Raw genomic sequence first — 26,406 nt, forward strand, 5'->3', positions numbered from 1 at the left:
GAAGAACACACGCGCCCTACGACAACCCGGTGACTGGTGGGCGCGCACGGATAAAACTTTACGAAAACGACGACGGTAAGGTTACGACGTAAACGTCCAAACGGTGCTCGGCGACGTCGTTTCCGCATGTCATTGTTGTATTATTATTGTATGCATAGTGCATACTATCAATAAGTCGCATATTGTTGCGTTGCGAGCGTCAAACAGTGATCGCGTGGTGGATTACGACGTATAAGACACCGCGATAGCAGCGAACGGGACGCCGAAGTGCCGAATATCGTCATGATATCACGGGAAATGCGTACCTACCGGAAGCACGACGAGTAGTCCGCTTCGATTTCGAAAATCGAAGCGGCCCGACGGTATAAGTGCGGCGGGATGTATCCAAACTACTCCGATCGGCGAGAGTAAAAGAAATTCCGGACACAATGAGGCGCACAACAATATTGTTGTTGCGGGGTACAGTTGTCGCGCCCGCGTACCGCTCGAAATCAGGTGGTGGCGGTGGTCAATAATATCGTACATAACATGATATTGTATTTTTATTGTTGTTTTTATTATGTATTTGTACCTAAAACCTCCGGGTCGTGTAGTAGATGTAGTAGTGGTGAATAATAATAAAAAAACCCCCGAAAGAAAACATAATGTTACCCGAAGAGAGCCCATTGTGTGACCCCGCGTTATACGACCGACCCCTGTGTCTATTGTCGGCGCGACACATATTTTCGTCGGCCAGCGGGCGGGCGGGAGGGTGGGCAAAGGAGAGAAAATACAGAACCGAAAGAATAATATCACTCGGTGGCGGCGTAACCACCGCTGTTACTTATGCACAGAAGCCGCCGCCGCCGTTGAATCCCGGTGGGGTGGCGGCCGCCGTCAAACAAGTGGTTGCACTTCGCGCGCCAGCGCTCGGCGTCGGCGGCGGCAGAGACTGCGAACGCCCGGCGCGCGCTCTTACGGCCGAAATGCGGCGGCTGGCCACAGGCCGACACACACACGGACGCCGCCGATCGCCGCGACAGTTTCTCGCCGTCGACCGTACCGTTCGGTCCGTAAACGTTCTGCTCGATTAGTCGTGCGCCGCGAGTATCGCGAGTGTCCGTATTTTTTTTTCCGTGTCCGTGCCCGTGTGTATATTTTATGTGCGTGCGTCGTTTTACGCGTTTGTGATTTTTTTTTGATTTTTTGGCCGTACACCGTACGCGAACGGAGACACGCCAGTGTCAAGAATATTATTATTTTTTTTTTTCGAAGAAAATTTCAAAAAAAAAAATTATAACATTTTTTTGTCGGTTTTCCTCACGCGATGTGCGTCCGGTGACGGTATCGGGTGTGATTTTTTTTTTGACTCCCCAAGAACGACCGAGTGCCGCCAAAAACTGTATACCCACGACAATGACGTACCGTCGACGATACGCCGCCGGCCCGTTGCCGTGGCTGCTGATGTCGGTGCTGTTGTTGCTGTCGGGCACCGCGTGCGCCAACAACGGCGACCCGGTGTGCGACTGGCAGCGCATGATGGCCGCGGACGAGGCGCAACCGTTGCGCGTCGTACTCAAGTGCTCGTTGCGGACCATAAACAACGCGGACAGCGTCATATCTAACCTGACATCAGCCCAGATGGACATGATTACCAGCTTGACGCTCAAATGCAGTGACGTGATATTTTTTGAAAGTAGCTTGGAGAATAGCTTTCTCACGCAACTCCGGCGCCTCAACCATTTGGACCTAGAGTACTGTAAGATCAAGTATGTGCCACCCGCAGTACTCAGCACGTCCAGAGAACTAAAGAAATTGCGCATCCGCACCCACAACACCGACTGGTCCGCGATGACCATGGATTTCCATTCGGACAGTCTGCGTGGTCTAGTCCAGCTCCGCGAACTCGACTTGTCTGATAACAATATATGGAACTTGCCGAAAGAGCTGTTCTGTCCGCTAGTCGGACTCGCCAACCTAAACCTCACTAAAAATCGGCTACAGGACGTGTTCGAATTGGGCTTCTCGGACTGGGGAAACGGCCCCACGGCACCCGGTAAGACGTGCAACACCGCACTCGAAGACCTAAACTTAGCCAACAACGACATCATTTCGATGCCGGACAACGGGCTAACCAGCCTCAGGGCACTGAAAAAATTATATTTGCAAGAAAACCAGATCAATCAAATTGCCGACCGCGCGTTCGTCGGGCTCACGTCTCTGAACGTATTAAACGTGTCGAGCAACCGTCTTTCGGCCTTGCCGCCCGAATTGTTCCATTCTACTCGGTATCTGCGCGAAATCTACCTGCATAACAACTCTATAAACGTACTGGCGCCGGGTTTACTCGAGGGACTCGATCAGTTGCTTGTGTTGGACATGTCGCACAACGAATTGACCAGCACTTGGGTAAACCGTGATACGTTTTCCGGTCTCGTCCGGCTGGTCGTCCTCAACCTCGGCCACAATCAGCTGACGAAAATTGACTCGCATGTGTTCCAGGACCTGTACAGCTTGCAAATACTTAATCTCGAGCATAACAACATCGAAATGTTGGCGGACCAGGCGTTCGCCGCGCTTAGCAACCTGCACGCGCTCACGTTGTCGTTCAACAGACTTAAGCACATCGAACCACTACATTTTTCTGGGCTTTACGTCATAAATCAGCTGTTTTTAGACAGAAATCGTATCGATACTGTGGACGAACACGCGTTCCAAAATTGCACTAACCTACACGATCTAGGCCTGTACGGTAACGCTCTACGACAAGTGCCCGCCGCTTTGTCCAAGCTGCATATGCTCAAGACACTTGACCTGGGTGGTAACGTAATCAGACACATAAAAAATTCGTCGTTCGACGGACTCGACTTGCTGTACAATTTAATATTGTCTAACAACGAAATCGGCAACTTGACCGCATATACTTTTTCCACGATGCCTCTGCTCCAAGTGCTGAACCTGGCATTCAATCGACTGACGCACGTAGACCAGCAAGCATTCGGTACATCTAATAAGCTCCATGCCATTCGATTGGACGGAAACGCGCTATCAGATATAAACGGTATGTTCGATGGACTGTCCAAATTAGTGTGGCTCAACGTGTCCGACAATCAAATCGCCAATTTCGATTATTCGTACCTGCCGTCCAGCGTTGAGTGGTTGGACATGCACAAGAACGCCATCAGCGATCTGGGTAACTATTATGTGCAACGCGATACGATACAAATAAAAATGTTGGACGCTAGTTTCAATCGCCTCACCGAAATCACGGACACATCGATACCGGATAGCGTGGAAAACGTTTTCCTCAACAACAACCTGATACACAAAATCAAAATCAACACGTTCTTGAGAAAGGCCAACCTGTCTCGGGTGGTTTTGTACGCCAATAAAATGGAATATATCGACATCGCCAGTCTGCGACTCGACCCGGTGCCGGAGAACAAAGAATTGCCGCAGTTCTATATCGGTGACAACCCGCTGAAATGCGACTGTACCACCGAATGGCTGCAGCGCATAAACCAACTGAGTGTGCAACGCCAACATCCCCGGATAATGGACATGGACTCTATCATGTGCCGACTTGTACATTCTAAGACTGAAAAGTATAAACCACTGTTGGACCTAAAACCGTCGCAATTCCTATGCGAGTACGAGTCGCACTGCTTTTCCGTATGCGAGTGTTGTGACTTTGACGCGTGCGATTGCGAGATGACGTGCCCCGACAACTGCACATGTTATCACGACCACGTTTGGTCGTCCAACATCGTGGACTGCTCGAACGCCGGATACAAGTCCATTCCAGCCCGGATCCCGATGGACGCGACCGAAATCTACTTGGACGGCAACGACCTGGGCGAGCTGTCCAGCCACGTATTCCTCGGCAAAAAGAAACTGCAAGTATTGTACATGAACAATAGCAACGTGGTGTCACTGCACAACAAGACGTTCAACGGTGTACCCGACCTGCGGGTGTTGCACATCGAAAACAACCAGCTGGACCGGCTCAACGGCGGCGAGTTCGAAACGCTGCCCAAGCTCGCCGAACTGTACCTGAACGACAACCGGATCACGAGCGTTGCGAATCGGTCGTTCGCGCCGCTCAAGTCGCTGCAAGTGCTGCACTTGGAGAACAACCAGATCAACGAATTCCGGCCGTGGCAGCAGCTGAACGCGGCCAACACACTAACGTCCGTCTCGCTGGCGGGCAACACGTGGCTGTGCGACTGCGACGTGATCGTCGGGCTCGAGGGATGGCTCAAAAACAACGATTACCCGCCGTCGACGATGCTGTGCTCGGACAAGACGACACCCGTGGCTGCGGCCATACAAAAGTGTCAGTCTGAGCGTGACACCGGACCCAGCATCCACCGGCCGTTCTACAACACGTCCGTGCTGGGCACCGATTACGTGCCGTTCGTAGCCGCTAGTCTGGCCCTGTTCATCGTCGTGTTCGTGTTGGTGGCCCTGGCGTTGGTATTCCGCGACGACCTGTGCCTGTGGGCTCATTCCCGGTACGGCGTGCGCGTGTGCAAGTCTCCGTCGTCCAATGAGACGGACAAGCTGTACGACGCGTACATGGTGTACAGCATCAAGGACGAGGAGTTCGTCAACCATATACTGTCCACCAGCCTAGAGCGGTTTGGGTACAGCCTGTGCCTGCACTACCGAGACATACACGTCATCAGCCCCGCGTACCTGATGGACAGCTTCCTCGGGGCGTCGGACGCGTCTAAGCGAATAATCGTCGTGCTGTCGCTGTCGTTCCTGCAAAATGAATGGGAGAAACCAGTGTTCCGTACGGCGTTCCAAGCGTGCCTGGAACGAGCCAAGACGAAAAAACAGTCAGTGGTCGTGCTGCTGACCACCACGATCACGCCGGACCGCGAGCTGCAGACGCTGCTCAAGTCATGCGACGTGGTGACATGGGGCGAGAAGCGGTTCTGGGACCGGCTCCGGTACCTGATGCCCGACCCCAAGCCCATGACCAGCGCTGGTGGCGACCTGAAGAAAGTGATATGCGACGGCCGGCCGGTAGCCAGGTACACGGCGGCTCCGACGTCCTTGGAGGCGTGGATACGCATGAGTCCTGCCTCAGTGACGCAGTCGCAGGCGCCCACGCAGAGCTCGTGTATGTCTGAGGAATCGTCTCAAAGGACCACGGACGAGGACGAAGACCCGTCCAATCACAGTTACGTATCCATCGACTACCAGCAAAGGCATAAGCTGCACCACGTGTACAGTAGTATACCGGATCCGATTTATAATCAAGCCGGAGGGAGGACTTATTTCGTTTAGAGAACGTGATAATTATAATCGGTGAGTAAAACAACAACTAATAATATAAATCATATAATAATTATAATAGTCGGGGGCACGACGGCGATAGTAATAATAACGATACCAAACGATGTCGACGACAGTTTGGTTAGTGTTCCTTATACCGAAAATTACTGCACTCGATAACTTGCGGTCTAGAAGTCACGTTTTTTATTTGTTTATAAATGTTCTAAACGGCACCTCGCGTAATATCTCTTCCTCGGATATTCTCTGAGCAGAAAGACAATAAACAATCATATTACGCCGATAGAGTAAAGCTAATAACATCGATGCTGCCGTCGTAATATTGTTATTATTTGTACATTTTCGTATAAAAAAACATAATATTATTGTACTCTGGCGTTTCGCAAAAATCGTGTAATTTATGCGAAAAAATAACATTCTAATTGCCACGAATTGCGTGAGCGCTACACACGTACCAAGGTAATAGTTAAACGATTTATTTGCACACCGATTAATTGTTCACTCACATTTAATTAAATTGATGTAGTATTTTTCTCATTTTATTTCGCTCCGATCGTCTCGCGCGGTTGTTATTACCTTATTATATTATTCGTTATAAGTCACCTCATGTACTTTGGTTTGGGTACGAATTACGTCGCACAAGTCGTAAATTGTTATAAAAACGCGATGCGTCAGATATGCGCGCAAACCACGGTGACACACACGGTTCGTCTCTGTTATAATATATTTCCGGACAATCACGACCGCCGCGGTCTCATGCCAAACAACACGCGCGACAAAAATCCAAAAACGATAGTGTGTGGGCAGTGCGCATGCACGAAATACGCGATAGGTACGAGCAGGAGTGAAATAATAAAAAAAAAAACCAACACAACTAATCCCGAATATCTACACAACAGTTTACGTCCATGTATATATCGACGGCACATAGTTCGGAAATTATTGGTTTTACGTCGAACCGGTTTCTCTACATATTATTTTTTTTCTTCACCACCATTTTTTTCCTTCAGAAATTTCGCTTCTGCCCGTAGATCGTTATTTTTATTTTTTTAACGATATACGCCCAACGTTAATTGCCCCGATCCTGTTTTTTACCGATTACTTAGGTTCTCTCTGATCAAATATTAATTTAAAATATATATTTATACATGTATATTATAATATACACTGTGGGTATAGGTTTTGTATATTATAGTATTATATTATTATGATCGGCCGATTTTTCGGCGCGCTCCTCCCCCACCCTTCACACACCAATATATGTACGTTTATGATTCGTTGTCGCGCGGTGACTGTATAGTATAGGACTATAGGAAATTGGTACTTAAACAAACTAACGGAACGTAAAGTAGCTAAAATGAATGATGGCCAGTTATATATGGACGGCGATTACCTACTTGTGGTAACCGTTTTACACATACAAGGCGCAGACTATTCCGAGGCCCGCTAATTTTTTTTTAATATAAGTACTCACCAAAAACGTACAAATATGAAATAAACGTAAAAAAAAAGATGCAACTGACTCCCTGTCGTGAAGGACCGTGTAACGGTAACGCATCATTTGATGGCAGTTACTTGTTAAGTAATAATAAAAATATATGTGTATTTATTTTATGAGCACTATAAAAGAAATTAAACGTTGGGTACCTACTCTGTTATGTCCTCTGACCTTCGGTATACCTATGAACCCACATTCATATCTTTGTTCCAACACTACGTTTACAAAGGATTTTTTGCCATGTTACCTGCAAGTTTTTCTTTCAAGTAATTTTTTTTACACATTTTATAAATATTATAACGTCTTTTTGTCCTGCTATGTACAAATAAATTATATTATTTGTATCATTACCGAGTATATACATGTATGATGTATATACCTATATAGAACGATAATATGCAATATTCGTGCAAACGCTTTGGTAGGTATTACTATTATGTTGTTATCCTGGAATTTGAACACACGGTGGAAAAAAAACGAATCGATCGAGTTTATAGTTCGTGTGATTTACACGTACAAAAAATAGTTGTGACATTCTATGAGATGTTGATAATCGAGTTCGACGGTTTTTATCGTACAAGGAGATGAACAAAAACCCATGTGATAAATAACAATTATGTGTAGATATATACAAGCTTGTAGTACTTACTAATATTACACTCGTGTTTTATAGTAACTAAGTCTTGAACGTATTCCCTTTTTTTTTCTATGTAACATTAAATTAACCGCGTATATTATAACATCGTATTATCGACGCTCGTTAATATATAATCACCGGTACCGAAGTTAACCAAAGTCTTCGTTCAGTTGAATTTATTTTTAATTTGAATCCTCCGTACGACAACGACCGCGGGTAGTGTAGAAATTGCATCGCTATGGTAATGGTCGACGGGGAAAAGGAAAAATATAAAAAAACGCCTTTCTTGTACAACGCGTCCTTTGCGCTGTATAGCTTTCTCCTCCCGCCGTTCTACTCGTCTGTTTGTTTTTTCTTCCTCTGTCCGGTCGTGCACATCTTGTTAGCGTTCTCGTGGATGTATTTATGTATATATATTTATATATAGTCGTATATAAATAGTATAATAATATAAGTATATATTATATGCACGTAGAGCGTAAAAATGTTCCCTCGTCCATCGTATCAGCCGCCGTTGTCTCTTGTCTGTAGCTGTGTGTGTATGTATGCATGGCCGGGGGCCGGATCGGTTTTCAATTCGTATATATACATATTGTTTATGTGTAATATATGTATAGGGAACCCGTGATGAAAATTACTGTTATTATGACGAACGGACGATTAGTAACGGTCTGCGCCGTGTGCATACGGCGGCTACCTATTTACAATAAGGGCATTTTTTTTTCTTCTTTACCTGTTATATTATACTCTTTACGAAATAATATTACATACATATACGCACGCACGCACGATGCTGTTCAGCAACAAATTCTGAAAGACGGACAAAAAATCACTATTGCATCTCACGACGACGACGACGACTATAATATAATTTTGACCGTGAAAACGCGATTCCCGTCGGTTTTTGTCCGTGTGAAATCGTGGGTGCTTTTTTCGATCGTCCATTCAAGAAGAATGTGACCCTAATGTGCGAGTTGCGCACACCACGTGTTTTTCTCTCCTCCGGCCAATCGTCGTCTCATCGCCCGTGTACCTACCTATATAATACCTCGTCATGTTATTATATTATATATAATGTTAGTCTTAGCGCGCGCGCGCGCGCGGTCCCGTCGTCGAGATATTTTCGATTTCGTTCTTCGCGAACAACGCACGAATTATGATTATATATGTACCAGTCGCCTTCGGGCCCTCGGATATACCTTAAGTGGGCTTGTCAGTAGGTATACTAAATAAAATAAAAATAATAATAATAAACAAAAAGAACACCGGATTTCCACGCTACTTTCTCGACCGTGTAATTTTTATTAACTTCCCCTCCCAGGGGCTCCTTGTTTTTGACGCTGCCGCTGCATATACTTGTATATATATAATGTGTGTGTGTATGTATACATTTATACCTACAGCTAACTGCTAACCATCTTATTTATAATTTTGTACAGACAACGCCGGTATACTTTACTGAAAATTCAACGTGCCAAGCACTCCCAAAATGTCAATTATATATTTTATGTTACATAACGAATTCAGGTATACAATAATAATATACCTAATCATCTTCTATATGCGTGTACACGAAATTGGCGGATGATGTATGGCGTGAACAACATTTTTTAACGAGCTTGGTAAATTAATATAACTATATTACTAACCAAACCTGGCTAATCTGATTAAAAAAAAAAAATCGTTATTTGCTTATGTAGGTAAGTCGTGGGCAAATCGATTCGTGTCCTTATAATAAGATTATTACGGTCCTTGTGTATAAAAAAAAAAACATTACTTCATAAATCATAGAAATTAATATTAATATTTTGTAAACGTTATAAGTAGTTTTTATCGTTTATAAAAAATCGTTACCGTTGCAAGATTGCTAATTCGTCAATTGACTAAACAAATAAAAATTAAAGAATTATTAAGCTATGTTCGACGTAATACAGCATCATTTTATTTAAGACTGTCATGTGTTTTTTATTTTTAAATTAATATTCTCCGTATAGAATTGTCTTGAGAATTCCGAAGTCTTACCGTCTAGACAGTAGACACGAAAGGCGTATACTATGCAGAGGGGTCTATCTACGACCGAATTGGATTGTTTGTTAATTGAAATTTCCGTGGGGTGGCGGCGGTCAATTCGATTACACGAAAGACCGCGGGACGGTATGCGCACGAGGCCGAATTTTCCCAGTGTGCGCGTTTCTTAGTGTGTATAGTGTATGGGGGGTCGATAGAAAAAAAAACAACATATACGACCCATAGGTACTAGAGGCGACCGACTGGGAAAAAAAGGAAAGAACTAAAAAGTAATAAAGAAAAAAAATAGAGAACGTGTATACACAGTGTACGCATCTAATATAATAATACGGTATCCTCCCTGCAATTAGCAGCGAACACTAGCTGCAGGTCTCTGGCGAAAACAAAACAAACAGACAAAATAAAAAAATGTTCTCGAAACCGTGACTAGCGACGAGCGCCAATGTATATAATATATATTACGCGGTGCGGCCGCCGACAGGGAGGACGGGTGTACATAATTATTACCGAGTTATGTTCTATCTTTTTAACGTCTCGTTAACGTCCTGACGTTAAAATTAACAGTTTCCCTCCCTTTGAACGTCCATATACACACGCACGCGCATACATACACATTTATACATTTATATTATATATTATATACATTTTTTTTCTGTCTATACCATTTTCCTTCGTAAATCATCCTCTTCCTCCCTCTCTCCGCTCGTGACTCCATACCGACATTTCGCAATTAAGGACATCAGCGGCGGCGGTATATGTATTGAGTCTGTGTGTGTGTGTATGTGTGTGATTAGATCCCCCCCCCACTCCGCTACTATCGTACGCCGTGCGGCTTAATTGATATGTCAATTTGAGACTCGTTTTCCCTCGTCTTCGTTTATATATATATATTATGTGTGTAATGTACCTATATAATATGTTCATGAAGTCGGTCGTGATCCCGAACAGGGCACTAATGAGGTGTGCTCATCGCGAAAGGTTTTTCGCCGATTTCTATCGCGCGCACCGTCGCGGGAAACAATGCAACCGATTTGCGAGGCCTTTTTTCTTCTTTTCTTTTTCCATTTATTTTTAAATTACCGTGTTTTCGTGCGACTCTCCGGATAATTATTACTATCATATCGTTGTCGCCTCTAACATTATATAATAATATAGTCATTTGCGTCGGTCCCTCGCGCACGCGCTATTATTCATATAGGTAGTTTAATCAGACAACGATCGTTGCACGGTTTGCCCTTAACGGAAAAATCTCCGCATATCTTGTGTGTGTAAATATTGTTAGTATACCTAAAGAGATGAGATAAAACACTATTGGCCGTATAATTTCCTATACACCTATAGGTGCGTATAGATTTCCGTAATGTTGTGCGTTTTTGTATAGGAATTCGTTTTTGTCGCATTGAACTCGTTGAAGTCTCGTTTGTGTGTAGATGAAGACCGTGCGCCTCGCCTTTTAACTCGATCAGTGCGCGATAACCATTTTACCAACTATTTCACCTACTCATCATCATGATATACTGATGAGAGAACGAAAACAAAATCCTCCGATTCAATGCTAATCGACTCATCTTTATAACTCAATTAACAGTATTCTGTCTGATTACACGCACGGTGTATATATTATATATTTACATAAAAAGAAAAAAAACATCACCAAGACATCATCATAATAATATACCGCTCATGATATTTAAAACGTTTAATAAATGACATAATATTTTTTGATGAGCTCGCGCGATTAATGGCATTTTCACTTCGTCGGTACCATTATATTAAAATGAATAGTGTCCACGATATTGTTTAATGTGCACACACACAAAAACACACATATATATAAACCTATATTATTATGCGCCGTCGTAAAATTAAAATGTAAATGTGAAATCTGATACACTCGTGTATTTTTCTCATATTTTTAAAATTATGGTCGTAATTATAACATAATATCTCTGGACCGTTAAATCCGTCATTCTATTATCGCGACCGTGTGCATTGCACTTTACGTTGTCGTTTAAATATTCGATGCCGAAACTCATCAATATAATATAGTAGGTATATACATGGGTATAATAAAAAAAAGAAAAATTAACCGTGGGAGAAGTACGGTAATAACAATAAATCCAAACGATTTTTTTTCTCGTAACAAACACGTCATGACCTTGTCGTCGGCGCAATCGGTGAGTCGAGTATCTGCACGTTATATGCCTGGTGCAGCAGTAGATAACATTTCATTGGATTTCGGCTATTTAGTACAACAATCGTAATAATAATAAACAATATGCACGTCCGTGTCGTCCGTCATATGCACACGGAAGCGCGTATCCACTATACCTCATATCATACTACTCCATAGTAATATAATATAATTTTAATGCTATAATGTATATATATTATGCATTTTATGCGTGTAAAACTACCACGACAACGGTTGTTCGGACACAGCGCACAATAACTAGGCACGCACGTAATTATCTCTGGTCCGAATTAACGAGCCGTTCAATTTACACACATGTATATATAGGTATAGTAGGTACGTATCATATTATTATAATAGTCGGCTCTGGTAAACAAACATGACTGCGACCGCCACACTATATTAAACGACTGTTGAAAATACTAAATAATAACAGTAGGAAATGATAAAAAAAAATTAAAAAACTAGAAAACCGCGAGAAAAATTCTCATAAATTCATAACACACACTAGTAAATTATAATAATGATAATTAATATTACTATAATACTATAGTATAAATAATATGTTTCTCTCCGATGTGAAGACCTCCTTCGACCGTTTTTATTATTTTTAATTATAATACACGTGTATAAAGTTGAATATAACACTCACGGTATGTAATACCTACTCTCTTTCTCTCAATCGACACGTTTGTATTACGAAAATATTCCGTTTAAGTGTTTAACCAATATTAATATTATTTAAAATTTATTTTAAAAATCGTCGTTTATTTGACGTGATGACGGCGGTACCGATACATTTTATGTGCAATCGATAAACATCGAATGAGGCATCCTCCGCCACAACGAGTAGTGTTTACACGCACCTGTCGGCTTCGGAATAATTGGTCATTATTCCCGCGCATAAATCATCGTCGAGTTTACACACATAATATATAATATGTATACCTGCATAATGTATAATAATAATAATAATATTATCATTACTGTTATAACATTAGTCATGTGTATAATAATATTACACTAGCGAGTTCGATTTGAGGTGGCAGCAGCGGCTAAATGAGCAGCTATAATATTATAGCGCGTGCACACACACACACCCGTCCGGTATACAGACTGGTAGGAAGGTTGGTATACTCTGGTATGTACGGTTGGTTAGGTATAGGTACCCGAAAGGAACGTGTGTCTGCAGACGCAAACTGGTTCTCGATTCGAGTGCGGCTTATTAGTGACGGACTTCGGTATTATATTGGTTTTCGGTTACCCGGTCACAATTATTTTTTTATGCCAGTGAGGTGTTTCAGGTGAAATACTGAAATATGATGTTAAACCGCCGCCGCGAATAACCGCATTATGTGTGCGGTAATCGGACCCGCCGGGGCCGGTTTTTGTGCGCTCCAAGTGTTTTATTCGACGTGGACACGGGGAGAAAACAAACAGCTGAGCGGTTGGAGAGGACTGGGGATCGAATGGCTGCAGTCGCGGCGCGGATTCTTAGAAACAGAAATTTGTCCGGTGGTTCTTGTCCATTGTCGCCCTCGCGCGCATATTGTTCAAATTACAAGAGCTATTGCGCGGTCGTCCGCGTCAAAATCCATACACGCCAATAATATAATTTATAATTTATTGTCCGTGAGTTTTCGCACCTACGTTCCTTCCCCTCGAGTAAAAATACGGTCCTCTCACTCACCCTCGACCTCGCTCACTCTTATTATTCCTTTTTTTGTCGGATGACATACCGCGGTTTATTTCGGACACGAGTACACCACAATATCGCGGTTCTATTCAAAATGTATACAATGCATTATTAAACTTGATATATTGTATTGATACTACAGTCTGGACAAAACATTCGTTTGATTTCGCCAAACGTAACGATTTTTTTTTTTAATTTTCATATACCGCTATGTCATCGTTATCTATATAACCTACGCAACTGCCTTCAGTTTCTCTCCCCTTCTCTCTCTTTATCACTGTATATACCTAGGTACGCATTATATGTTTACCCTAATTGTTTTTGAAATCGAGAAATTCCGGTGTCAACGCTTAATTATTAATTACCCGCGATCGATGTCAAAGTCATGCACGTGCCCGCCACAATAGACCTACATAATAATATATAATAAAGTAATTAATAATTGTTATATTACATTAATCGTGGTAGCAGTAATAGTAATAGTAAAATATATACTATATAGCAAGACGCAGGCAACCGTGAACGTTAAATATCGACGAATTTCAATCATAAAAATCTTATATTTTTTTTCCGCCAAAAAACATCAATATTGAATTTTTAATGAAAAATAACGGCTGTTGTGCATGGCGAATCGGGAACGGTATAAAATCTATTCTTTGCGTCGTTTGTGTGTAGTCGAAGGATTTTTAAAAAAAATGTATATATGCTATATAATATATAGCTACATATTGATTCTTACGTTTAATCTTAAGTCGATTTCTAATGTCATTAGTCATTATGCATTTTGTCTCACGAAAAAAAAAATTAAATTATCGATACATTTTGGTACAATCACGTACGTCCGTCATCCTAAATAAAATATAAAATGCACCTCCTTCCAAACATATTATAAAGTATATTATAAAATTAGCGTACCTATGCTGTTTTTGTTTTTAAAAACAAAAAGAGATTTTTATCTCGCGATAACTCTTGCAACGTGGTTAATTTTGATGGATTTTTGGGGTTTAAAAACTGTAATTAATATTTAATTTTTAATGTAAATAACATTAAATGCATTCTAAAATATGAACACACCTGAAACCGACTACTGGATCCATTAATTAATTTTCTTATACACGCCAGTTGTGCGTATCGGACCCTGGAATCTTGCGAAACATTATAATAAACATCGTGCAATTCTTTTATTTATCGTTCCCCTGCGCTGGCCGTCACCGACGGCGTCTCGTTGCGGCACCAGTTAAACGAACCGGAATCGTCTATAAATTTTGATAGACCTCCGCGAAAAACCCCTCGGTTACGAAAAATAAATATATAATAGTAATTAATAATATAATTATAATCTCTAAGCCCGGGCGCAGACACTATTCGAGAGCTCCCAACACTACAGTATTTATATTTTATTATTCATCGTCCAGAATTTAATATAATATAATAACAACTATTCAGTCACAAGGTCGTGTGTCTCCCCGAGGTCTAATCGAAGAGTAACAACGAAAATAATAATATCTCATAATAAAATAATAATAACGTAACATATAGAGACAATAAACGTGCGCTAACCTTATGTCCTATATTATGCTATAGGTATACATGGTATATACGCTGCTGCTGCCGCAGTGTATTGTGTATACCTCTCAGTGCATTAAATGAGAGGGGCGGGAAGAGGACAGTGTGCGGTAATTTGAGAGAGTGAAGAAAAAAGCATTGTTGGGCCGTGTCACGCATATTACAATTTATTTCACTTGACCGGAACTAGGCTGTTTCGACGAGGCACGGCAAGCGGAATGGTTGTGGAGGGGGTGTACTTATGTGAGGGGCGGGAGTGGTGGAGTACGTCTATTGTATAGTCGGACGAGCACAAGCTACTGTCACATCGTACGCCCACAGTTCACGATTATGGATAAGAATATTATACTGTAGTTTCCTGTTCATAGTTGGTGGAACTGTGCAGTTATGATTGTTACGATACCGCGCACCTAGACGATTTATATGTATATATATAATAATAATAATATAATAATGACGATGACTGCAGGCCCTATCACTATATGGTATTATGATTATTAAGTATACTACTGTTATGTATAGGTATATCATTGAGAACTAGTCCGGCTAGGAAATTGAAAAGTTCTGCTTCGGAGGCTATACATCGGATAAGGTATATTTATGCATGTTGTATTATTGTATTATAATAAGGTATCATATTATATTATAGAGTACGTAATGCTTCTGACGTAACTGAATGCTCCAACACGTGTCGTCTGTATACGAGATGGTTTGTAGATAAGTCATACACGTACTCACAAAAACACACTTTGCAAATACATATATCAAATATAATAGATATATTTAGCCACGAAAACTTACGTTTAGGTACGCGAAACACGTAGTGTGCATATTAAGTCGAAATCAGAGATCCGCGATAATATGATAATGATAATAATAGTAATAATATATTAATTTTTGCGATATTGTCTACACATACCTACACACGCATATTTATCAATTCACTAAAAGTCTTCTACAATATATTACTATCGCGATGATATGTATAAACGATCGCACACATCAATATTCATCGGTCATTGGTATATTTTTACACGCTCGTACAATATTATTATTCGTTTATTACCTACGCTTTAAATTTATTATAAAACTCGCGTATAACCGTGTACCCGAGTGCAGTAATCGGACGATATGCATAATATTCTACAATATTAGGTATATATATTTATTATTAATATTACGACGTCTACAAACTCACACCGTGTAAATCGGGGGAGTTAATAATAAATTCTTTGGGTCGCCTCCAAAAGGATTTGCATATAAACAAAAAATATATAAAAGGTACGACGAAAAAAAAATTAAACAATACGTGCGGCAGTCGAGTCTTCGTCGTCGTGGTTGTCTCCTCTTCCCGCAAACCGTCGTAGTGGCGACTACGGCGGTGTATATATGCGTGCACGTAGGTACCAGTTTTTTATAATAATAATGATAATAATATTATGTGCGCGTATGGAAGAACAATGAGACATAAATATTATAATTATCCCTCTGCGGGCCTCATAATATCACATCGGTATATTATTATAAATTATTATTTTCCATGTATAAAAATATTATTAAATCGTGAACGTATCGATAACAATAATTAAACGGTCATTAGGAATGCTCGTGTCGCCCACACGAAGCACATAATATCATCATCGTATTTTCAAGAATAATAAGAAAGCTCCAACGAATAACACAATACAATAAAAGGAGGAGCCCTCCCTCCCTCCAAATCAATTTCCATTAAAACCTTTACCTTTTAAACCGTGGAATATTTCACGAATAAAGTATATTATAATATTAAGTACAGGGTGTGCGTCATCGCGAAATACTCGCCGACAACCGTAAATCGATATTATGTCCAAACAAACTAGATTCGAACCTCTCCGTCCGGGGTCGCCGTACAACTCCCCCATAGTGTACGTACGGCTTTACAGGAAGACGCGGGAAATATTATATATTATATACCTACATAATATTGTAAAATATATCGCGTTGTTTGTTGAAAACGCGTCTCCGCACAAATGCATTATCACGTGTCCGGTCTGGCCGGATGCTCGGTCGGCGAAGCCGCGCACATGCGCCTTCGGGAACACGATTTTTCGTGACGGACGGCAAAGTAGAGGAGAGAGAGAGACAGCACCCTTCGATCGCGCGTGAAGCCTATAATTTTCAATCGCGCGCGCCGTAAGACAACGTCGACGGCTTTCCTCGCAAATAATATAATGACGAATTGAAGTAAAAAAAAAATAAAAACAGTAAATAAACACACACCACGCACACACACACACACACACGTTGTTAGCCGCGTAACAATAATAATAATCCCCTGGCAATCGTTGTCGGTTTGCCGACTCGTTAGGTATGATATATATATAAAGATAAAAGGCGGCGCTGTGTATATTATACGCTGTTGCTGCTGTTGCTGCTGTTGCTGCTGTTGCTGCTTCGGTTGCGGCAAACCACACGACGACGGTAAGGCGAAATGGGAAGACTACGTGCGGCTGTGCGTTGTATGTTGGTTTTAGTGCGGTCGGGTTTTCGGGTTTTATAAATTCCGCAGCAAGGTCGCGCGATTACGAAAAAATAAAAAAATCCTATTAAAACGTGTACTCGTACATTTTTGTTTTCACACCCGGTGTATTGGTATAAAATATACCCACCTCAGAATTGCCACTTTGCGACTTGTTTTATTACGCCATTAGCGTGGTGTATATGTCGTAGGCGTACTTATGATATTATTATACTAATATTATCATCATCACTATACGCTATACGAAATGTCCATTTCGATTATAATAGACCGTCCATCTAGTACTGTTGTAACATACCAATATTAATTGAATTATCGCATTGTATAATATGTGTCGCCATCAAATCAACGATTGTAAATCTATAACAAAGTCGCAGGACTGTCTCTCATTTGAATAATATTGTGTATAGTTGATTTTTTTTTTGACCGGGTTACTCTATGGTCTATATTTTTTTTTATTACATTTTTAGAAATCGATTCGCGTCATTTACGTACCTACCTACATATATAATAGATATGTATACCAATATTCAGCGGCACCCATTGTTAACGACTATACTTTATACAGTATCGGTAATGATGTTTCGATAATGAAATTTTGTTTTACGAAAGCAGCCATCCCGAGGGAATGGTGGGTGGAATGGTAGAGGACGCCGCCGTCGAAGACCGTTTAATCCGCCTAGTTAATTTCCGAACACAATGGGTAACTTGTACCTACGTAATTATTATGGTTTTTTTCCATCCGTATTCGCGATACGAACCGCAGCACAACACTACTTGTTTTTACTCGCGTCCTATACACGCATTTATTAAACGGTTATTTTTTTTTACTTTATTATAAGCCGAACAAATGTGAAAATATACTTCGATAAGTATATAATATTCTCGCGTGATTTTTCACGACGATTGGCCCGCGGTGGAGCTCGTTTATTAACCGTGCAATTCGAACGAGTTCGTTAAAACGGGATTACTATATATTATTATTATACGAAGATAGAACATAGCCTAACCTCCGCTATGTGTACAGCGCTCATTAACAATACACACGGCCCGAAACACGTAACCTTATAATAATAGTATAATATGTGTACATACACACTCACTATTTGACTAAAATATTATGTACGCGGTATGCCGAGCGCGGCTTGCAACGATCATAATAATAGTAATAACACTGCAGTGTATTTATTTCATTTTTAAAGTGATTCTGAGCCGTTCTCTATAATACATATATACAAGGTGAATCACAGAGCATGCTCATCCCCATAAAACTTGATGTAGTTAATAAATACTAATATAGTAATACAGTTAATAAAAATTTGATTTTTTAAATTTTTAAATATATACTTAAGACCGCATATTTTCAAATTATTGAGATTTTTCGTACAACTTAAGATATGTCTTATTAAGATACAAACTTCTATTTTTCAAAGAAGATCCTCCTATTTTACTTTAATTTTATTAAAATTTTTGTACCCAATTCAAAATTCAAATTAGTAGAGATTTTAAATAACTGCATTATTGAAGAAAAAAGGGGTGAGCATTCTTGGTGAATTACCCTGTACATATAAATATATACCTACCACGGTCATACGGTAATCGCATATTTGCTCGTATACTGTGCGTTTAAAATGCATACCGCGTTCGCTCCGTCAGCTTATGGACGTCTAAATTTAACGTTTGTAAAATAACAATATTATTATTATATATCACGCGCTGTGAGTTTTATGGTCGATTCGGTTGTAAAATATTGTTGTGCACGATGTACGCAAAATACAAGTGAAACGACCATAACGCGATTAACGCACAAAAGTTGGGATGGCAATGGCGGCATTTGTTCAACTCGTCGAGCCGGTGATGGCGACGAGCCGCAATCCGTTTAACGAAAACAATAATCGTCAATTAACAACTCAACTCGAGTTTAAACGAGTCACCGCCTCCACGCCAACAAAATCGGTAAATTATTTCGCTGGTTTTGTACGTCTGTATAATGTAATATGTATTATAAATTCAGTGGTCGGTTGTAGCGACGGTATTGCAATATTTTTTCCCGTGGTAGCATTTAGCGTCAGTGACACCATCATTTTTTCGTCGTAAATAAGTTCAAATTTTGATACTTTGAAATGCACTGAAGATACTATTTATTAATCACTTTTAAATTATATAATATTTATCCCTAACTCCGGTGAATGCGATTTATTTTAAATTGAAATAATACTGAGATGACAATAATAATTAATCGTTACCGTAAGTGCACGATTGGTGTTTCAAAAAATATAAATCTATGACCAACGCCCGTATAAATTATAATAATATATAATCGAGAGATTGTATAGCGCCTCAAATCACGCATAAGACTATGCATCTAAATCACAATGACTATTTACTATAATTATACTTTATAAAATAATTATAATTATTATCTGTGCACAAATCTTAAATGCAATACCGTCATGTCGATCGAACTGATTTACAGCTAAAGCAACTATCCTGACGCGAGGTCGTCATATACGAGTATCTATGTACATGATATTAAAATAATTATACATTATACTTAAAGGCGCCACTGCAACCACTGTCCAGCAGTGGCGACGACGCGCGATATCACCACGTACCATATAGTATAATATTATTATTACGAAGTAACGTGACCGGTATCGTTCGTGAGAAAGATAAACGAACCCGACAGCTATTTTAATCTGGAACGGACGGCGGGCTGTTGGAACGTGGGCACACCGACTGCCCGCAGTTTATGTTATATTATTATAATGATATTATGTTATTCGTATACTATCTATCTAAAAAAACAACGACAACGGAATTACACGAGAACATTATATTACTCTGTGCGAGAATAGGATCTCCGGCGTCCTGGATTGCTGAGCCTGGCGCACCGTCTTCTTCTGACTTTGAATAATAATAATAATATATTATAATAAAATATCTAATAATAATAATACGATCCAAGAGACCGATATTATAATACTTTTACGAAAATACGATGTTTTGCAATTACCGCATTATACCGTGCATCCGTGCGCCGTGGAACGGACACATACACACGCGAGATTAGAATATCATTATAATAATAATAATAATTCCGAATATGCTTGTATTGTATTATTATTATTACTTTTTTTTTTTAAATATTTTCACCGCACTACCGATTCACACAACATGGACGTATATTATGATTATAAAAAAAAATCGTAAATGCGAAGAATAACTCGACAAAAAAAAAATAGAAATATAAGCTATTTTATCATATTTTTTTTTACGTTTGAATTCATCGAATGTGCTTTGTATACGTATATAATATATATATATACACACACACACACTTGACCTTTTTTCAAAATCAACATAGTCCCTCAGTGGGTGGGGGTTTATTTCCCCGTTCGAGTGCAGTGTAATTTCCACGCCGCTGTCGCTGAGCACTCTCGAACTGCTGCTGTACGTCGTCGCCGTCGTCGAGGAAAATATAATGCGATTATATAATATATTATACCCTAGGTTACGTATACGAATCCCAATTTTACAATCATCGTCTGGAATTACGTCCGAATAATGATATATATCATACCCATTCCACAAAAATGTCTCCCTAAAACACAAGCTTTCGAAATAGCACGCTCTATATAGGTGGTTATAAGGCGAGATTTGATGAGGGATTAAGTCACTCCAGAAGGTTTAGAGTTGTCTACAACTACAGATAACAAATGTATAGCACGTTGTCGTGTCACAAAACAATCTGCGGCGATCTGACAAAATATCATAAAACGGTTTGGTATTCGACTGTGGTCTCGACTGTATACGCTTCCTACCGATACAACCATGTTACACCTGTAAATATAGTATTATAGTTGCGGACTTTCCTTTCCGATTATCATAAGTACCGTAACTGCTGAAACGACGACGTATAGTAATAAATAATAATAATAGGTAATGATAATAATAATTATCGTCATTGTTATCGTTGGTATTATTGTTATTATTATTTTTTTTTTTATCGTTTTGTAATAACCACGACGTCCGTCGCGGTCGACCTTTTCCGACTCTATCTGCACAACGACACCTCGGCCTGGTTGAAGTACTCCCCGGATATGAGGTATATTAATATCATCACTAGAGCTAAGATTTATATTATATGCATTGGTATGTTTTTTTTTTTGTACCTGTATTATTGTAAATAATATCCACAAATCGTCTCATACTTTCATAAATTATCTATTTTTAATTTTACATATTCTAAAAATAATGCAAATGCATACTATACAGAATATAAGTATTCCAACATATTAAGCCATAAACATAATTGATGATGTATTTTTTGTTGTATACTAAACAAAAGTAACAAGAATATTCTAAAAAAAAGTTATTTTATTAATGTAATATTTGTTCGGCTATTCGTATGTCCGACGCCGCAGCACACAATAATATTGTAGGTATTATATTATCTTTGCCTTCTTTTCCACGGGCCTTCGTATCACATTGCTTCATATGCTGGTCACGGAAAAGCCAAACGTCCGATTTATCTACTTGACTGCGCATTATTCCCGCGCGCATACGATATACATATAAATATTATATAATGTACACGATGTAAAAATACATGAGCGCGAGTTACACCGATGATAGGAACGCACATTTCGTTATAACAATATCATTATATACATACCTACCTTATATATGTTATTATTGTATATTACTGCCAACGACGGTAAAAATTCCATAGCAGTACACCTCAATGGGAGGAAGAGATTTAATACACAACTTGCCATTGAACACAGTTTACGACGGTGTATTATATTATCGTACGCATAACTAGTTTTCTAGTATTTTATTCGACGCGTTATTATTCTATATCATATTATAAAAGCCCATGATGGCGCCTTCGCCGTCGTCGTAGGATAGTACCTTTATAATACGTTTGTATAACGATTGGGTTGTAAAAAAAAATAAAAATAAAATAGGTAAAAACGTACTATATACACAAAAGGCATATAAAAAATAATAGTTGACGAACGTACCTATATATAATGCATAGTATAATATAATATGTTATGTACGCATATATTTATTATGCATTCGAAGCAGTCATAAGATCCATTAAAGTAAAAAAATTAAAATTGAAATACATGTAGGTAATATTATAGTATATAGATAGATAACTTCCTAATTGTTAAGTTTTTCCAGCCTATTATTGTGTTATACGTTTCTTCTAAATTAACCAACTTTAATCTCAAACGTACAGAAATATGCAAATCAAGAGACAGTCACAAAATTAAACTATTCAAATTAAATCGTTTTAATAACAAATAACAATAATAATAATAATATAATATAACGTTTTAATTCTAAGCTTATCAGAGTTCCAGATCCTAAATGGACTGCGGTATATGAAATATGAATAGATTTATCGACTGCGGCGGCAGTGTTGACGTAATAACAACATAAAGTCGATTTATGATTACGCGCGCACATAGACTAGCAAGACGGAGTTTTATCGTTTTAATAATATTATGTCGTTGCGATGGATAACGATTTCGAGACAACTATGGTACGGACGTGTTTACTATTACAATTTACCATAATATAAAGCCACGCGGTTAGACTTCGATAAAACGTGTCATATCATTATTGTGTGACTTACCTGTATTACGATTGTGAATATTATTTTCATCTTCTACGCACACACAGAGAGTGGTTATAGTCGCGCTTTATTCGAGAAGTGACCGCAGCCCCTCCACCCTCACCACTCAACGATGGACTCGTTCTGTTATCCCCTATTCTGTAACAATACGCACGAATAATTTTTTTTCAAGTATTTTTCATTTTCATAAGTATATTATTATTCTAAGTCTTAATAATACTCAGCACGAACACCTTGCCCAGGTGACAAATGTCGCGTTCTCTTCTTTTATTTATTGGACGATGTGTCACACCATACGCGTCACTAAAATAATAACGCGTTAACAATATATTAACATAAATTATACATACCTTTATACCGAGTAGGTATCTCATAAACTGAGTACTTGTATCATATTATATAATAATTTACGACTACAGTGTATTATTATTTTTGGCCTCGAACTTCATTGAGTTTATTAATGTTATAGGTAATATTTTTGTAAAGTACCTATACATTTAATTTGGCTATTAATTATAATTGCATTAAAACGATAAATAAACCTAAATCATACCTATGGTTGTGTCATACGAAATACTATACTTCTATACTTAGCTCTTAAGACATTAAACTGGCAGCACCGTCCACGACAATTTGCGCGTAGAAAAAAACTTTTAAACCATAGTTGTTGAAAACTGCGTACGGGGTATCTGCGTTATCTACATCGTAAAAATACGTCTACCGTTTCAGACATATTAAAATTAATTTATGTTTTTTATCTACTTTTTCCCTTTTTTATGTGTTAATTTTGCTTTTGTCGTTTTCACGACAAAATGGTGTCCACCAATGGTGCACCGACCGGAAGTCCGGCCATGGCTGCCGTCGCAGAGTGGGTGCCCCCTCTGAGTCGTTGCCGCAGGTGTATACATGTATCGCGCGCTCTGGTCAAATTTCCGTTTCGCAAAACCTACTAGAAAACAGTTTTTTTCAATATTAAAAAAAAAAAATTACTAGTAAAAAATACAAATCACGTATACCCTTAACACGTTATAACACTGTCACTAAACCGCAATTGCTCCCCTCATATATGCTTTACATCGTCGGTCGTCTACACACAGATACTCTCTTAAAATATATACTATACATACATAATAAAAATGGTGTAGTGTTTCACTCAAGAAACTGATACGAAATGGCGATCTTTATTATAATATAATATAGTTTTATTTGTTGCCCCCTTTGTGTATACATTTATTTATATTATATAAAACCTACATAAACTTACCGCACCTATCTTTGCTTTATAGTGTTGTGTTTGTTTCCCCACCACGTCATCGTAGTGTTATACGCTCCCCGCTGTCTGCTATGAGGGAGTGGAAACAGGGAGTGTTAGTCGATGTGTGAACGAGTGAGCGAGAGACTGCATTGAAAGAGTTGGTGTGCGAGGTAAAGATATTATAGAGAGAGAGAAAGGGAGTAAGAGGGAGTGAGAGAGATTTATAGAACGAGACGAGGTGGACGGGGTTCTTCTTACGATCCGTCGTTGTTTTTCATACAAATCGTCTCATTCTGCCACCGCCACTGTCACCCTTCGCCGATGCCGCCTGTTTTTCCCGAGAAGAAAACTACTTTTTCCGCCTCTTGAATACCCGATGGGAATTTATTATTAATACCGACGGCGTCTCCGCAATTTTAAAATATTCTCCCCATATTTATACCGTTTGTCCCACCACGCCCAATTGTCGTATTTTATCTTATTATCTATATGTATAATATATATATAATATTGGTATATAAATATATAGGAGATGCCTGCGAGAATTTCCGTCTTTTTAATGACCGTATAATAATATTATCACTGCTGTTATCTTATGTGCAAACCGTTTATTGTATACACAAAATACATTATATTGTATAATATAGCGAAATTGGGGGAAAGAATTACACGAGGAACTGCTAACTAGCTACATCGTCACGTTGTCGCCCTTCGACCATAAAATCTTATTAACTATTTCATATTTGTGTCTCTGTTATTTATTAACGCGCCCTCTTCTAATTCGTTTATACTAATTATGAATTTTTATTTTTTTGTTACAGATAAACTTGAAAATTACCGACCGCCGTCGTCGTCGTGGACTGTAATGCTGGACGACACCCATCTGCTTCTTCTTTTCTGTAATATTTAAACGATAAATACCATGTGTAATTATAATATATTGTGTAAATCGAATTATTTTGTAAATAACCTCCGTTGTTATTTCATTTACGTTTTGTTTTAATTTTATATAGATTTTATACAAGCCTATTTTTTTTAAAAAAAATATTCATTTAATATTTTTTTTTAACCTTCGTTAAAGATGACATACAGGCTAGACATTTTTTAAAAGACTGAAATGGCCTTGAGAGGTTTCATTTTTCCTTGTAGCTAATAAAAAGCCATATTTTTATAATGAAAAAAAATACAATGTATTCGGGGGACATTATCCTTTTTTTGTATTATATAAAATTGTTAGCGCTTAATATGATGCACTCGATAGGTTAACCGTCGTTGGTTAAATTTTCAATTATTGATCCTGTTCGTCTGTTATTTTGATGATATTATGTATAGGCTCAGCCGGCTCTACGGTGTTGAAAAGTTCCTGTAATTTTAATTTCTTCTATAGTAAAATATTTGAAAAAAAAAATTAAACATTTAAACATATACCGGTGCTTTTTAGAGTCTAGCGACCTAAAACTATAGCTCGACGTTGTGTAATTATTATTATTATTATTATTATTATTATTACTATACTGTTATCGAATTTTTTTGTACATTTTTTTTTATACTAACCCAGCGTGTACTTAAAAAGAACGGACTGGCTCTAAATGCTTAACAGATATGGGAAACCTATTCTCCCCTCGTGTAACTATATTTCCCTCTGTTATTGTATTATAAGTGTTTAGTCTTTATGTGATTTATTTTGTATTATATATATTAGACGCACATTTAATGATGTATTTAATGATGTGTACAAAAAAAATAGCTTTAATAAAAAGTCATAATTTATAATGCTCAAAATTTATGTTTGAATTTTTTCCTTGTGTCCTTTTGGGCCGATCTGACCTCTCCATAATCACGGTTTTATTGACATTTGTCTCTTGCAATATACTACACCGCATGAAGACAATATATTTATGTACAATTTATGTTGATAATTATAAGTATACTCGACACTCGTATGTATACTGACGGGTCAAAGACGACGCTTTGAGGATGATGAGATACACTCGTTATACAATAGTACAGGTACCTCTACAATATTATGATGATGGCGGTTTTCTTCGTTACCCGCCATCAGAACAGTAGAGATTATC

At 38.9% G+C, this 26,406-nt stretch overlaps 1 protein-coding gene across 1 annotated transcript; it reads left to right on the forward strand.

Moving 5' to 3' along the window:
• Positions 1-1,031: 1,031 nt before the first annotated feature.
• Positions 1,032-26,093, forward strand: LOC113554976 (toll-like receptor 6). The gene is made up of 2 exons (XM_026959212.1): positions 1,032-5,298; positions 25,150-26,093. The coding sequence occupies exon 1, from the start codon at positions 1,396-1,398 to the stop codon at positions 5,275-5,277; it is 3,882 nt and encodes a 1,293-aa protein (XP_026815013.1). The 5' UTR covers positions 1,032-1,395; the 3' UTR covers positions 5,278-5,298; positions 25,150-26,093.
• The last annotated feature ends 313 nt before the right edge of the window (positions 26,094-26,406 follow it).

Source organism: Rhopalosiphum maidis, chromosome 2 (assembly GCF_003676215.2).
Source record: "Rhopalosiphum maidis isolate BTI-1 chromosome 2, ASM367621v3, whole genome shotgun sequence".
In the NCBI taxonomy this organism is placed as follows: domain Eukaryota; kingdom Metazoa; phylum Arthropoda; class Insecta; order Hemiptera; family Aphididae; genus Rhopalosiphum; species Rhopalosiphum maidis.